The sequence below is a fragment of the Populus nigra genome, chromosome 1, assembly GCF_951802175.1.
Source record: "Populus nigra chromosome 1, ddPopNigr1.1, whole genome shotgun sequence".
In the NCBI taxonomy this organism is placed as follows: domain Eukaryota; kingdom Viridiplantae; phylum Streptophyta; class Magnoliopsida; order Malpighiales; family Salicaceae; genus Populus; species Populus nigra.
In genome coordinates, this window is record NC_084852.1 from 26087919 (window position 1) to 26103908 (window position 15990).

The window sequence follows — 15990 nt, forward strand, 5'->3', positions numbered from 1 at the left end:
AGTTATTTTTAATAGTATAGGGAATAATCACTTAATTTTAATTTTAATAAATTATAGTGACTAAGTTGTATTTTTATGATGTTCTTTGTAATGGAGTTTCGGATCAAACATTTAAATAAAAAATAAATTATAATTTAGTCATTGTGTTGAGTGACTTGTTTAAAATTTTATTAATTAATTTAAAAAGTTTATTATATTATAAAAAACACGAAAAAGAAATTATTAATTATTAATTTTTTTAATCAAAATAATATTATTTTAATTTGATATTTGGGGTTTTTTTAAGTAATGTAAGTGTTCGGATCAGTTTGCGTGTATTTCGACTAATCTCATAAGTTTTAAAATTGATAATTATGTAAATTTTTAGTAATCTTAGATTTATAAATAATAAATTTTAAAAAATAAATCTAAAATTAGGGATATATATATATATATATATATATATATATATATATATATATATATATATATATTAGCATGGAGGAGAATGCAGTAAAGGTTGGCCCACGTTATCTTGATTTTTGTTGCCTTGTAATCTCCCTCCTCTTCATTCTCCATTCCTCACCAGGAGGCAGCAGAGCAACCAACACAGGCTAACAATATTATAACAATTGAAAAAAACGATGTCTCTGTCTCTGCCTCTGCCTTCTCGTTCTTCACAAATTCGAACCCTTGCAATAACCGCAGCAAGCAGAAAGCACAAGTTCTTGCACATTCCAGTACAACAATGGACACCATCAAGACCACTTCAACACTTATACACAAATCACCAATATTTTTTATCAAGAACGTCCTTTCAATGTATGTCTCGAAGCCAACAACAAGAATATGAAGTTGAAAGGCTTTTTTCTAACCTTAACCAGGTCACCTTGAAGAGAGAACCTGGTATCCCAGTTCTGTCTTTTTTTTTTAATAAAAAAATACTTTAATCCGTTCTCTTTGTTGCATGCAATTCTGTCTTCATGTCGTTCCTCTGTGTTTTCAGGAAGTTTATCTAGTGCAATACTTCTAGTTGCTGGCACTACGGTATATATATGTGTATTCTTGTTGGTTGTACGTGTTTATACGGAGTTTTATACTTTTAGCATGGCTAAGTATCTCCATTATCTAGATAGGTGCTGGGATCCTGGCAATTCCTGCTGTGACTCAAGAATCTGGATTTTTGGCCTCTTCGGTTGCCTGCATTTTTTGCTGGATCTTTATGGTAACAATCTTTACCAAGATTAGTTCATCTATGACGGCATTCTAGAATATAAATAATTCTACACAAATGTAATGAAAGAGTCTGTTTTTGTCTCTGTTTCTAACTGTAGCTGTTCTGGGCTTCCATCTCCATGGTCGTTTATGGTCTTAGTTTGGTGATTTTTGCTTTTTATACTACTGTGTAGGTTACTACGGGATTGCTCATTGCTGAAGTAAATGTGAACACAATGTGTGAATTGGGTTCAGGTGGTGTGTCATTGGTAAGTACAGTCTAGGATTGAAATTAATTTCTGCAGTTTAATGTTTTGTATCTATATGAGAAATTTATGATAAAATTAGGATTAGATCAGTAACTGCTGTTTGTGGGTTCTCTCTTTAAATTTGGCTTGATCGAAACTCTTCCTGTCTTCTGTGCTGAAATGAGAGTTGTACACTTTGATTATATTAAAACCATCTTAGGATGTTCGACTGACAACGAAAAATGTAATCGAAGTTTGAATATTTGCAAGCCATGGTGTAAGAATGAAAATCTGTGCTTGTATATCCATGATCAAATGCTTATTCAGTATGGTTGATGGAAACTTGATCTGATTAGCTCCATAATCAGCGTCATATACTAGAGTAGAGTTTTCTTCAAATAGAAGGGAGTATAATATTATTTACTTTGTATCTTAATTTTGCTGATATTCTCTATTTAGCTTATAGTTTCTGTTTTTCTGGTGGCTGATTTAAGGTGTCAATGGCCAAGAGGACACTTGGGGTGGCAGGAGTTCAATTTTCTTGGTAGGCTATTAAGTCATTTTTATGCTTTTATCCTTTTAGGCCTCTCATTGATAGTATTATGCACTTTTAATGAAAAGATGTGTTGGAAGAAAAGATTTTATTGGTTGTCATTTTTTCCTATATACTTGCTGAGGATGAGAAAGGGAGAGCAGCTTCTCTAGCTCATGAATTTCAGACACTGTGTGCATTGTTGCTTACAGTTTAAGTTATTTTGGCTTGAATTGAACATCAAGAACATTCGTTGTGATTTGTTTTGCAGTTGGTCATACATATTCATCCATTATGCCCTTCTAATTGCTTATGTGGCTCGCTCTTCAGATATTTTGACGAACTTTCTCGGCATTCCATTGTACGATCCATAATTCTAGCTTTTTAATGTGCCTAAGTGTTCGCCCTAATTTGTATGTCTCACTTTGTTGTTTCATCGGCAGTCTTTGTCAATTAATTTTTGTCAGTAGTTTATGCATTTTGTATGTGCTGACAGGTTGCATTGTGTTTGCAGATGGGAAAGTGCAACCTTATTCTCCTTAGTGTTTGGAGGCATATGCTACTTTGGAAGGTTGGTTATGTGTTTCATATATCCTTAGCTTGAGGAATCAGAAGCATCATGCATTGTTTCATACTATCACTGTTTTCTGTGTAACTTGGAATCATCAATTTCTGCATTGTTCTGTCATGCCTTGATAGGTCCAGCACAAATATTACGAAGGTTCTCTTTGGGTGAGAACTGTACCATATTTTTTTACTGAAAAATATATACATACATCCTCTTATTCAAGCTTTGGTTGCTTAAATACCCAAAGTCAAGTACAGATAAAACTAAAATACAAAGAGAACAATAAAACTAAAGTACAAAGAGAACTTTAAAACCACTAATAACTTAGAATTAATTAGGATGTAACTGAAGGTCATAAATAGTGTTGTAACTAGTGTAACTACTCCTTCCATTACTCCTTGATAGCCACGACCCATGTTTAATGGCTTCTTCTGTTATGCATGTATTCACTCATGTCCAGCTCATCCCAAATATTTGGGATTTGGTTTATGGCCCCTCTTAGAATGGCGTGGACTCTTAGGCTCTTCAGATTATGGCTTAACAATACCTTCCCCCACCAAGCGAAACCTTGTCCTCAAGGTTTATGTGTGGAAATTGCTCAAGCAACTACTTAGTTGGCTCCAATGTGGCCTCCTCTATTAGTAGTCGTTGACACTGTATCAAGTTCTCCTCTTCAAATTTGTTTACTTGTTTGACCCAACGGGTGTCCAAAATCTGTTGTGGTTCTAGTATAATTAGGTCTTTATCAGTCACTGATGGCAATTCTGTAGAAGGCACCACTAGATCACCCACGTATTTCTTGAGTAGAGAGACGTGGAAGACCAGGTGAATACGACTGCCCTCTAGCAGTTGAAGTTTAAGCAACCGCGCTGATTTTTTGAACTACTAGATAAGGATCGTAAAATCAACTTTCAAGCTTTTGGTGCACACATTTAAAAACCGATTGTTGTCGATAGAGGTGTAACTTGAAAAACATCATATCACCTACCGTAAAAGTCACATCCCTTCTGTTTTTGTTCGTTGTTTGCTTCATATGATTAATGGAATTCTCCAAATTTATCTTTAGGTGATGTAGTAACTCATCTCTAGACATGAGATTCTTGTCCACCTCATGCACTACGCATCACCAGCCTGGTAATTGGGAATGAGAGGAGGAAGTCGACCATACAATGCCTGGAATGGAGTCATTCTAGTAGAGGTATGGAATGTGGTATTATACCAGAGCTCAGCCTAAGGATTATAGGGGCTCCATTTGCACAGCCATTGATGAACAAAACACTGAAGATATTATTCAACACAACGATTTACCACCTTTGTTTGGCTGTCTGTTTGTGGGTGATAAGCAGAGATGAGTTTTAGTTATGTACTGAAATAATTGTTGCCAAAATTGATTGATAAATATGGGATCTCGATTGTTAATGATTGATTTAGGAATGCCATGCAGCTTGATAACCCCTTCCACAAATCTTTCAGCTACTCCTTTTGCAGTAAATGGATGGGATAAAGTTAAGAAATGGGTGAATTTACTTAACCTATCAACCACTACTAAGATTGTATCTTTTCCATGGGAGGTTGGCAATCCTTCAACGAAATCAAGAGTAATATCATCCCAAACTTGGCAAGGAATGGGTAAAGGTTGTAGGAGTCCAACAGGGGAAAGTGTGCATGTTTTCATTTTTTGGCATACTTCACAGCGCTTGACATATTTTTGGACAACTTGGTGTATCTTAGGCCAGTAAAATTGATGAGCTAGTCGCTTGAATGTACGTAAGACTCCAGAGTGCCCGCCAATCTTGGTATTGTGTGCTTCATATAATAACTTATTGCATAACAGTTCTTATGTAAGAATTATCACTATGTGTTTAAATAGCCACAATCCTTGGCGTTGTGAATATGATCCATTGGGTTGAGCCTTAGCTACCAGCTCTACTGACTAAATATACTTATTCCCATTGTATGCTTCTTTAATTTCATCCCACAAGGTTATAGTGGCTAAGTGCAAATGATGAAGTGTGGGGCTGTTTGGCCTAATGGAAAATGCATCTGCACTTGAGTTTTCATGGTCTGGACGAAATAATTTCTTAGTCATAACCTAGTAGTTTGGCTACCCAATTTTGTTGTTCTTGTGTTACTACTCGTTGATCCAAGAGATACTTTAAGTTATGTTGGTCGGTTTCAATAAAGAATTTTCTTCCTAGTACATAAAGACGCCATAAACTGATGGCTTCTACAATTGCAAGCATTTCCCTAGTGTATGATAACCAGGATTTCTTGGTGACTCCCAGTGCATGACTCATGTAGGCGATGAGTTTGCCTTGTTGTGTTAGAACTACATCAATGCCCTCTTCTGAAGCATCTATTTCAATTGTGAAAGAATAATTGAAATTAGGCATGACTAAAGTGGGAGTGGTTGTTATGGCTTGCTTGAGAGCCGAGAAGGCTACCTCTGCCTCATCATGCCATTCGAATTTCCCTTTTTTTAATAAATTGGTGAGGGGTCGAGCGATGATGCTGTAATTTTGGACAAACTTCCTGTAGTAATTTGTCAATCCTAAAAAACCATGCAATTCAGAAATATTAGTAGGTTGGGCTTATGCAAGCATGGATGTAATTTTTTTGTCATCAACTTTCACTCATTGAGGTGTAATGATATGCCCCAGATACTCCAATTCTTATTGATCGATAACACATTTGCTAGCTTTAGTAAAAAACTAATGCTGTCTTAAAATTTACAGAGTTTATGCAATGTGTTCCACATGTTTATCCCAGGTAGCACTATAGATGAGGATATCATCAAAGAAAACTAGAATGAATTTTTGAAGGTGAGGTCGAAAGATAGTGTTCATGATGGCCTGAAATGTGGAGGGTTCATCACATAGGCCAAAAAGCATAACGAGGTATTCATAATGGCCATTATGAGTATGAAAAATAGTCTTAGGAATATCAGAAGGATTGACCCTTACTTGGTGATATCCGGCTTGTAAATCCAGCTTTGTAAAATATGCAACTCTATATAATTCTTCAAGCATATCCTCCATTGTTTGAATGAGGACTTGGTCTTTGATAGTTACATTATTTAGTGCGCGATAGTCCGTGCAAAATCTCCAACTACTATCTTTTTTTTTTGTACGAGTAACACTGGTGAAGAAAAGGGATTGGTGCTAGTATGTACATGTCCTGATTTCAGCATCTCCTGCACTTGTTTTTCAATTTCTTCTTTCTGAAAGTGAGCATATCTATAGGGTCGTATATTAACCGGTTCTGTGCCCTACTTAAGTGTAATGTAGTAGGCAACCTCGCGCACAGGTGGTAGGTATGAGGGTTCTTAGAACACGTTCTGATACTCCTTTATTACGTGTTGTATGTCTTTATTGCCATGGTTTATATTCTAAATTTTATCCTTTGTGGTTGAAAGAAAGCATACTACAAATAACATATGTTGTTGTCGATGATCTTTTGAGATTTTTTTTAAAGTAGCCTCTTGAATAGATTGCTCACCCAATCCTTGCAACCTTCGAGCTTGATTATTCCAAATAAAGTCCATAGTTAAGTCTTTCCAAATACAAACCACTGATCCTAACCATTGGATGCCCAACACTAGATCAAGCCCTAATAATGGCAGAGAGAAGAGGGTGAGATAAAATTCAGTGCCTTGTAAATTCACGGGTACCTTATAAAATTTTATTTGGCAATATAGATGTTGGCCATTAGCAACTCGAACAATGAACGGTTTGGTTGGTTTCACTGGTAGATTTAGCGTGCTCGCTAAGCGATCATTGATGAAGTTATGTGTGGATCCACTGTCTATCAACATCATCACCATGTGAGAGCTCATATTCATTGTCAATCGTATTGTTCTTGGGGGCGGTCCACCTTGTTAATGCATGCAAAGTGATTTCAGGTTCCAATTCTGGTTCGCGTACCTCTCATATCTCTTCTCCTTGTTCAAACCCCCTTGTTTATGGGTAAGTAATATCTTCATAGGACATATTACCAGCATTTGTGTAACATTTCAAGAGTAATAGCTGAGGTTATTGACATTTGTGCCCAGCCGTAAACCTTTCATTTCAATTGAAACAAAGGCCTTGCACTTTTCTTCTCTACATGTCCTCCCATGATAAATGCCTAAGTAGAGCAGACAGATTAGCAGGAGTTACATGATTGGGTGGTGGAAGAGTTAAAGGAGTTTTTTGAGGTGGTGGTTGTATGAATCGCCTTTGTCTTGTAAGTTGTTCGTCTCTCATTCTTGCTAAATTAATGACCTCCTTGAGGGATTGCGGTTTAAACATCCGAATCCCTTCAGAAATCTCTATCTTCAGACCCCCCTATGAATGTTCCCACCAATGCTTTATGTGTCCAACCCTGTACCTTATTTCCAAGCTTCTCAAACTCCCGTTAATAATCCCTCAATGTCCCCACATGTTTGATTTTTGAGAGAGCTTCATCAAAATCTTTACAGCTTGATGGTCCGAAATGAGCCCATAACTCTTCTTGGAATTTTTCCCATGAAATCACTTGCCCTTCTCCCTGCAACGTCCTTCGAAGCCATTGCCACCACTGGTTGGCCTCCCCTTCAAGGTGGTAAGCAACCATGTCTACCTTTTGGTTTTCAACCGTGCCCAAGTATTCAAAGAATTGTTCCACATGGTTGAACCATTCGGTTGGGTCATCCCTTGAAAATCATGGAAAGTCCGGTTTTGCTATTTTGAAGGAGATAATCTGCCGACCTTCATTGTTCCCTTCTTTATAATAATTGTCGCGGTTGGGATTCTTTTGATTTGTGCTCAACATATTGGAAAGTCGATTAAGAGTTTCCTTCAAATGTTGGAGTTTATCATTCATTCCCAACTCCATTCTTTGAAGACCATCTTTGAACCATCCCAAGTAAAGATTCTAGGTGCTCAATACACTCTTTGTTGGTTCCCATAACCTGCTTTGATACCACTGATAGGTCTTAACACATATATTATGAAGGTTATCTTCGGGTGAGAATTGTACCACACTTTTTTATTGAAAAATATATTTATCCTCTTATTCAAGCTTTGGCTGCTTAAATACCCAAAGTCAAGTACAGATAAAACTAAAATACAAAGAGAACTTTAAAACCACTAATAACTTGGAATTAATTAGGATGTAACTGATGGCTATAAATGGTGTTGTAACTGATGTAACCACTCCTTCCATTACTCCTTGATAGTCACAATTCATGTTTAATGGCTTCTTCTTTTATGTATGTATTCATTCACGTCCAGCTCATCCCAAATATTTGAGATTTGGTTTATGGCCCCTCTTAAAATGATGTGGACTCTTAGGTTCTTCAGATTGTGGCTTAACATGCCTGTATATAGAGCTTCCTGCATTGTACAAAGTTCAAAGCTAATTTTAAAGGTCCAAGACAATTGACTGCTTGGCCTGCATTGGATGAGTGCCCCTTTCTATATACAGCTAAAGTTTGGCATTTGCACTTTACTACCTTGCTGCGATGAAGATGTCAATCTTGCTCTTCAGATTCTACTTTCAATGGGAAAATAATGAAAACTGATGAATGGTATACTATATGATGATGTCTACTTTAATATGGAGATAAAGCTAAAACTTATTCCTCAAGGTTTATTGAAATTCACTTCTAAGTTGGTTAGTTGTAATTGGTGCATGTAGACGTGGTGTAGCATGTTAAAAAATCATCTTAATCTAAAAGTTTAAGCTATTAGATGAGTTTTCAGAATATGATTTATATTATTATTTTAATACACCCTTTAAGTGAAAGCTTTTTGGACTTGGAACTTGTACGTGTTCATCACTACCTTGTGCTATTAATTAATTTTATCAAATAGAATAGGTTGGTGAGATTCAAACTCATAATTATTTGGTCAGCAAAGCTCTGATACTATGTTAAAAAACCATCTCAACCCAAAAATTTAAACTATTAGATGAGATTCTAAGAATAGTTTTATATTACTCTTTAACACACTCCATCAAGTAAAAAGCCTTTGAGCTTGAAACTTGCACAGTTCACATTATCTCGTGTTTAATTTTTATTAATTAAAATAAGGGTGGTGAGATTCAAACTCGTGACCGTTTGGTTAGTAAAGCTCTAATACAATGTTAAAGAATTATCTCAATTTAAATACTTAAACTATTAAATATGATTCTAAAATATGATTTATATTATTTTACATACTAAAATTTTTGTGATTTGGTACAAATATATGATGATATATGCATGCACCTTGAATTTTGGTAGGCTTTGTAGAGGATCAGATTTAGTTCATGTTTCCTTTGCAAACATCTCTATATCTATTTTTTTCTATAAATTGAATGAAGAAAAGATAACTTCAAATCCAATTTTATTACAGCCAGCGCTTCATTGGAGCAGTCAATGGAGTTCTAGTATTTGGAATCATCATTTCTTTTACATCTCTTGTGGTAATTCTCTTTATGAATGTGTTAATTTCACCTTTTGTTATATAGACAACTACAGATTATATGATCTTCACTGCTGAATAAAACGCTAAATGTGTTACTTAAGAAATATTAATCCATTGACGACGTTAATCATGTGAATTCCTTGAACAAACATCTTGCATATGCACTAAGCGGGTTGTCTTGGATGGTCTGATGTGAAAAAAGTGCAGATCATGAAGGAGAAGTATTGAAATCGTGAACATATTTCTTTGTTAAATAAATTGTTGAGGTTGCTATACTACATATTTAGTAGAATTATCTCATCAGTAAGTTATAGGAAAGTTTGGAGTAGCCTGGCTTCCTCATGGTAAAACTGCTGCAATGACAACTACTTTCAAAAACGTCTGTGAACAGGATTAAATGTTTCTTGAAAAAAAAAAAAAAATTTCAAACTGCATCTCAAACATAGAACTTGAGAACTTCACTTCTATTCTCAGCAAGACTTCCACCGGTCCATACAGACTGACTCTAGGATAGTCATTAAACTTTTACCTCTTCCCTGGAAAAGTTTGAAAATAAAAGGAGAAAAGGGCGAATTAGGAGGAAGAGATAAACAGTGATTTTCTGAATCTAAAGTCTTGTTTATTTACTTTCTCATCACTCTCAGGCAACTAGTTCTATCAAATGATGTTGTAATTAAAGTGGTGAATGTGCTTCTTTGCATGTTATATGCGAAGGGAAATTAAATTTTGTTCTGTTAGGTGGCTGCAAGTGGAGACCTGCATTTAGACGCTCTTTTGAAAGCCAACTTTTCAGCTGTTCCTATGAGTATACCCATAATTGCACTTTCATTTGTTTATCAGGTAACATTACTGACCTGTAGTGTTTCCACGTTGAAGCAATTGTAACATTTCCTATCTGCTTTGTTCAGAATGTAGTACCTGTTCTTTGCACAAATCTTGAAGGAAACCTATCAAAAGTAAGGTGACTGATCTTATCACCATAATTTTGCTTGATACTACTCTGAGTGTGTTTTTTGGACTAAAATAAATCTTCTTGGTAATCTTATTTGCATTGTCATCAACAATTCAAACCATTGCATTTTTTTTTATAAAATCCTCCAAGAATGAGAATGAGAATAGATTATTAGTTGCTTCAAACAGTTGATAGTGTTGACAGGCTCCACAAAGTTGGTTTGTATATAAGGTGGTCTAAAGTTCTTGATTGATTGAGGAATCATGTCATTTCATTTTTAGCTTTGTCATAATTCCAAGGGCTATTTCATGTCTTTTAATTCATCTTACTCGTTCTGAAAATTTTTAACTGGTGCTCTCTGATGAAAGCAAGACTAGGGATTTAGTTTGTATGTTACATTGGTTATTGTCATAGACTAGTAGCTTTCAACCAAATGCAGTTGTCAACGTTCAAGATTTGTTGAAGTTCCTTCGACTGCCTTCATTCTGGAAATTTGGTTTAATTATTGAAATTTTATAAACGGATTTGAACTTTAGCTTACAAGCAGCTGGCTTCTTTGCCTGACTGCCTGTCTTACATGTTATACTCTATACCTTGTTTTCCTTCCTGCTATTGTGATCTTCTTCTTGAATTGTTGTACACAGTGAGTTCATCAGGTTTTCTATTTTCAGGACTGCCATTGTTCTAGGCACAGCTATTCCCCTTGGTTTGTTTCTTGTATGGGATGGTGTAATTCTTGGATCCATTTCAACCCCTGAGATGGCTGATAAGATTGCTGATCCATTACAACAGCTTCTATCTACCAATGGAGTTGTGGGAGTAAGTGTTTCTGAAAAACTGTTAACCTCGTAAGTTCTGCTTCTAAATGACTTGCAAAAGGTATGGCGGGAAGTAAATACTATGGTCTGTTTCATTTACTGTTTGTTTTTATCCATTCTGCAGCCCATAATACAAGCCTTCTCATTCCTTGCAATTGGAACATCTTATATTGGATTCGTTTTGGGACTTTCCGACTTCCTCGCTGACTGTGAGAGAACCTTCCTCTAATAGTTATGATAAACTATAATCATATGCATGTCTGATCATGTTAAGTATATGACCAGTTGTAAAAAGGTTTCTTGGTTCAAAGTCGGCTATTTTCTGTGTAGTTTTTCTTTTTGGCTCTCTTTTATTTTCCCTTCATGTTTCTTGCAATCCTAGTATATTAAGGTTACGGAACTCTTTTTTACAATTTCTGAATTTGTTAAAAGTATATTCATCTCATTCTTTAGGAAGATAACTAGTTTGTTATTTTTGTTAATATTCAGTGCTAAAGCTCCCAGCTGGCGAGAACAAGCCTCTGCCCTACATCTTGACTTTGATTCCACCACTGGTGTTAGCATTGCTGGACCCTGAAATTTTCTTCAAGGCCCTGGACTTTGCAGGGACATATGGAGGTATGCAAGCATAGTATTCTCCTTTTCTTAGTGTCCTTTATGTTAAAATTCTATTGTTTGTTTAGATTATCCTTGAGTTGGCTCACCTCTCAGAGAGCCGCAAGATCGTCTGAAATGTTCTTTCTTTACTTGTGAAGTAAGACAGTTGTATGATTATTCATGCAAAGTTTAGAACTTAATATAGACTGACATGCCTTAGTTGCTCCATGTTATTGTTAGTATTGGTGCTCTTTGGAATTATTCCTGCTGCAATGGCATGGTCAGACAGGTACTCAAGTTCATCAACAACTATCAAACTACCACAACTGGTTCCTGGAGGAAAAGTTACCCTTTCTCTTGTGATGGGAGCTGCTGGGTGCATCATTCTTTCTGAAATACTAGAGAACTTCATGAACCTTTAATTTAGCGTCCCCTTTTTTTTTCCTTCCTGTTTTACTTCCAATTTGCCTTATTTTTGTACAAAATGACCGTAAGGTTGTCGGTTTTGACAATCAAAATCTTTGTTTTGATATTGATCTTCGAGATCTAGCTATAAACAGCTTCACATTTGATCATCAATTCCAGTTCTCCTATGATAAGGCAACAGTCATAACAATTCGGAACTACTCCACGAGCATTCAAGTATCAATACAAATCAAACTGAAAAAAACTACAACTGATGTTAGTCAAGCATTTCTGCATAACGCAGTGATATTCCATTTCCAGATTTTTCTCTCCACATTTTGTCGCTCTTCACACTACTTGTGGGGCTCCTACTGAAACTTGCTGAATTAAACGAAACTGATGTGCTTGCTCGGCTTTCATCGTCTATTTCTACGCTGAAGCTGTCTCTTTTAAATGATTTATCATACCTTCGAAATCCATTGAATTCAAATGTGCTGTAGAAGTAAGATTTGGCTGCAGCAAGATCTTGAATCACTTGGCATGATTTTCTTTCTGTTATGCATTCTAGCGCAGATGCCACCTGAAAGGAAATAAGTAGATAAAATGTATTTTAATTCCTTGCATAACAATCAACCATCTTTTGTCATGCTGATTCCTATGTATGATTCTTGTTGCGATTGGATTTCATTGACAAACTCTAAGCAATTACCTTATCCAAGGTTAATCGTTTCTTAGGATTGTCACAGAGACATTTCTGTGTCACTAGACCAATCCAGTAAAGCTGTTCAGAATCAAGGGAGCTGTCAATTCTGGGGTCAAGTATTTCAAGAAGCCTCTTGTCTTTCAGAAATGGCCTTGCCTGTTCAAGAATCATTGTGGAAAATATGTAAATAGTTTCGAGCATGATTACGTTGATAAACTAAAAGTTCTGCCCAAATTTGACAGTTTCCAGTTAAGATGGGATTTCTCATACATTAACACATTCTTAAGGTGAAATTAAAATTTTCTAGTCCTTCTATTTGTAGCTATTTAAGTTAGGAATCAATTTTCAAAAGTTAAATGTATGGTATTTTGGTTGTTACCCATTTCACAAGACCTTTCTCCCCTGGCTTCTTTTCTGCAGCATTCCTGCCAGTGATCAGCTCCAGTAGGACTATGCCAAAGGCATAGACATCTGTCCTTGTTGAAAGTTTCCTGTTTTCTTGATATTCTGGGGCTACGTATCCAGTTTCAAAATCTATATCATCCGATGGATTTTCTGTTGACAGGCCGAAATCTCCAAGCTGATTTTTACATTAAACATCAAGACAAAATATTCAGTTTCTGAAGCATGATGACAAAGGGTGTGTTGATATTGATAGAATAGCGTTTTAGTATCTAGATTTGAGTAATTTCATTACCATTGGTTCAAAATCATGATTTAGAGCAATGTTTCTTGTTCTCATGTTTCCATGAATTATGTTGTTCTTATGCAGGTAGTCTAAACCTCTAGCAGCACCCATTGCTACCTTCATCCTTTCTGTCCATGTCAAAGGTAAGGGGCAGTGCTCTGCATCATGCAAGAGATTTTACGCAGTTTTCTTCTTAGAATTATTGAATGTCAGGGATAAAAGAAATTGAGTTTCTGTTTAAAGATTGAATTGCATGTTCATGTTGAATAGATTTTACTTACTTGATATGTGTTGATTAACTGAACCATTGCATGCATACTCGTATACAAGCAGTCTGACACTTGGTTCTGTACAGGATCCCAGTAGCATGAGCACATTGTCATGTCTAGCTTTCTTGAGCAGATGGACTGCTGATTTGAAATTCATCTCTCCTTGATGGCTTGAAGATTTGTGTTGCTTGACGACAATTTTCAGATTATTACTTAGCTTACCCCTGCAAGCAGTACCAATTCCACCTTCATATATAGTGTTCTTTGCTGAAAAATCATCTGTAGCAGCTTGAAGTTCTTCAAACGTGAAGTCCCTTATCCATCCACTATGCGGTCGCCTAATCTTGCAAAGGTTACATATTGAATTTTGAAATATCACTTCAGGTTGCCATTCTTCCACCACCACTTCATCTCCGCCGCTGCTCCGTGTTAGTGCTTCAACCTGGCTTGGTTGAATGACTTCTGTTTGCCCTATCAATGAATCATTATAAATATTCTTGTCTTAGAAAATATTTGTTTGAGAACTGTATCCAAGACATCAAAAGTGTACTGTAAACACAACAAATTTTGGTCGGAAAAGTATAAGAATTTATGCAAATGCGAACCAAACTGTGAATGCATATGCATAGACCTACTAACTTACTTGGAGGGAGAAGTTCAATGCTGAAAAACTCTTGCTCCTCTAGGGAACCGGGAATCATTTCATCATAAGATAGACAGATGTTGCGTACTCTTTCATTTTGATTGGCTTCTGTTGAATCTTTTGGTCCTCTCAATTGTTCAATGCTGTTGTTGCGTTTCATTCTTGATATCCCACACGAAAGCTTTCGGAGGAAGTATTTGCTGTCTTTCTTCATTGTTCTGTGAAAGGATCAGTTAATTTTACAGTTTTTGATGAGCATCACAGGCTGTTTAGACCATCAATCATTTAAGAAACAAAAATATATTATACAAGATGAAATAATTAAAATTAAGAGAAACCACAATATCCAGCAGCAAATCAAGGGAAGCATAAACATATCTGATAATTCAAACATTTAGGTTAATTAGTAACTCTCTTTTCAATTACCAAGCCATTCAAATTAATTGGGAATTTTGAATTGAAATGCAGACATGCACTCGCTACTACGCATATATAGAGCTTAGCAAGAGTTGGATATAATTAACAAGGAGTGAACAACTTTGCATGCAATAGTGCAGTCCTACTTGCACCTGTCAAGTATAATCCATGTTGCCTTCAAATCTTGAGCTATCTTTAAAGCAACTGCCTTTGGTGAAGGCCCTGTAGCCACCTCTATCTTCAACTCAACCTGGGATTTCATGCAAAAGTTTTTATTAGACGTTTCAGAAATACCATGATTAGAACTCAAAATTTTCAAAGCCTGCCACTGACCCCAGGACAAGCAGTTCATATTGAGTTGCATCTTCCTTAGATTCTGCACGGGTAAGTGGCTAAATACCTGTTGTATTTCATACAGCTTGGATAGCTCCTTGAGTTCCCCATGATTTTCATACTCATTTATCTTCCCTGTAACTTCTCTGTCAACAATATTCTGATTTACTCCGAACATGGAACTGTCTATTCTGCTTTTGTATCCCACTAAAAAATGTAGAGAAAAGAAACACACAGTACTAAATAAATACAAGAACAGATTCATAAGCGAAAAGGGCATAAAATCTTCTTTAGTTTTTATTATTAAAAACTCCTAGGAATTTTTTGCTCGAGAACAATTTTTTGAACAAAAGGAGTTAGCCCCATGATCAGCTCATCCAGAATCAGCATATATATTTTGCCTTGCAGATAAATTCTGGTGTAAGTTTACTTACAAGGGTTATTGACCAAGTGAAGAACACCAAGAAGGGTGAGCATATCTCCAGGCTTAAGTGATAACCCATGCAGTGCCCACTTGATGGCACTTGAACTAACTTCCCTTGATGCATCTTGGATCACCCAAACCCTCTGAGCTCCTTCCATGGACAACAAAATGACTAATTATTTCTTTGTAAATTCTCTACTGAAGAACATTTGGGTATCCAAAGAGGCACTTAGTTTTACTTTTTATGATGTTTCCTAGCGTAGAGGAGGACTACTGGCTCGACTCTTCAGTTGTCAGTATATATGTTTTGTTCCGTCCAAGGATAAGCCAACTCGATTCTTCAACAAATGTCGTGTTTGTGTTTGTATATTATTAGGGAAAAAGGACAAGAGATCACTGAGAAAGTTGTGGTAAGCCCTTAGGATTAAGTGTTGAGGAACTCTACCAGCACGACCATGATAAGAATCCTGGAACCAGTTCTCCTTGTTTGCTTCTCTTGGTTTTGTCGAGCATCTGTTGCTTTCTCTGATCAGCATGTCTTAATCTTTTGAGTATAAATATTAAGGTGGAACTAGTCAGTTACGGTGGTTACGTTCTCTCTATTTTCTTTTTTTTTTAATCTTTTGAGTTTAAATATTAAGGCTAACAATTTAACATCCATTAAGATTTTGGTAAATTTCTCCGATCGATATAAATTACGAGGCTAATATTATTTTAGAAGAAAATTTAGTTTTAAATTTCAAGTCTTTAATATTATTTTAGAAGTCTCTG

The 15990-nt window shown here is 36.0% G+C and overlaps 1 protein-coding gene and 1 pseudogene across 3 annotated transcripts; one reads left to right on the forward strand and one right to left on the reverse strand.

The window, feature by feature from the left end:
• The first annotated feature begins 504 nt into the window (after positions 1 to 504).
• LOC133668477 (uncharacterized) lies at positions 505 to 11916 on the forward strand. Of its 3 annotated transcripts, XM_062088353.1 has the most exons (14): positions 505 to 885; positions 986 to 1026; positions 1112 to 1204; positions 1389 to 1463; positions 1937 to 1986; positions 2246 to 2335; positions 2489 to 2545; positions 8899 to 8968; positions 9709 to 9810; positions 9879 to 9931; positions 10594 to 10741; positions 10865 to 10949; positions 11230 to 11358; positions 11578 to 11916. In XM_062088353.1, the coding sequence occupies exons 1-14, from the start codon at positions 624 to 626 to the stop codon at positions 11757 to 11759; spliced, it is 1437 nt and encodes a 478-aa protein (XP_061944337.1). In that variant the 5' UTR covers positions 505 to 623; the 3' UTR covers positions 11760 to 11916. The 3 variants fall into 3 exon arrangements, with proteins under 3 accessions (XP_061944337.1, XP_061944343.1, XP_061944351.1); XM_062088359.1 differs by lacking the exon at positions 9709 to 9810; XM_062088367.1 differs by lacking the exons at positions 8899 to 8968; positions 9709 to 9810; positions 9879 to 9931.
• A 103-nt stretch (positions 11917 to 12019) lies between these two features.
• LOC133680827 (probable serine/threonine-protein kinase PBL17) lies at positions 12020 to 15377 on the reverse strand (annotated as a pseudogene).
• Positions 15378 to 15990: the final 613 nt, after the last annotated feature.

Excerpts from the sequence above, each read along its gene's own strand:
- LOC133668477 (XM_062088353.1), top strand. The coding sequence starts at position 624 with ATGTCTCTGTCTCTGCCTCTGCCTTCTCGTTCTTCACAAATTCGAACC. Across the intron at positions 2,336-2,488 it reads AACTTTCTCGGCATTCCATT|ATGGGAAAGTGCAACCTTAT; the intron begins GTACGATCCATA and ends TTGTGTTTGCAG. Across the intron at positions 10,950-11,229 it reads TTCCGACTTCCTCGCTGACT|TGCTAAAGCTCCCAGCTGGC; the intron begins GTGAGAGAACCT and ends GTTAATATTCAG.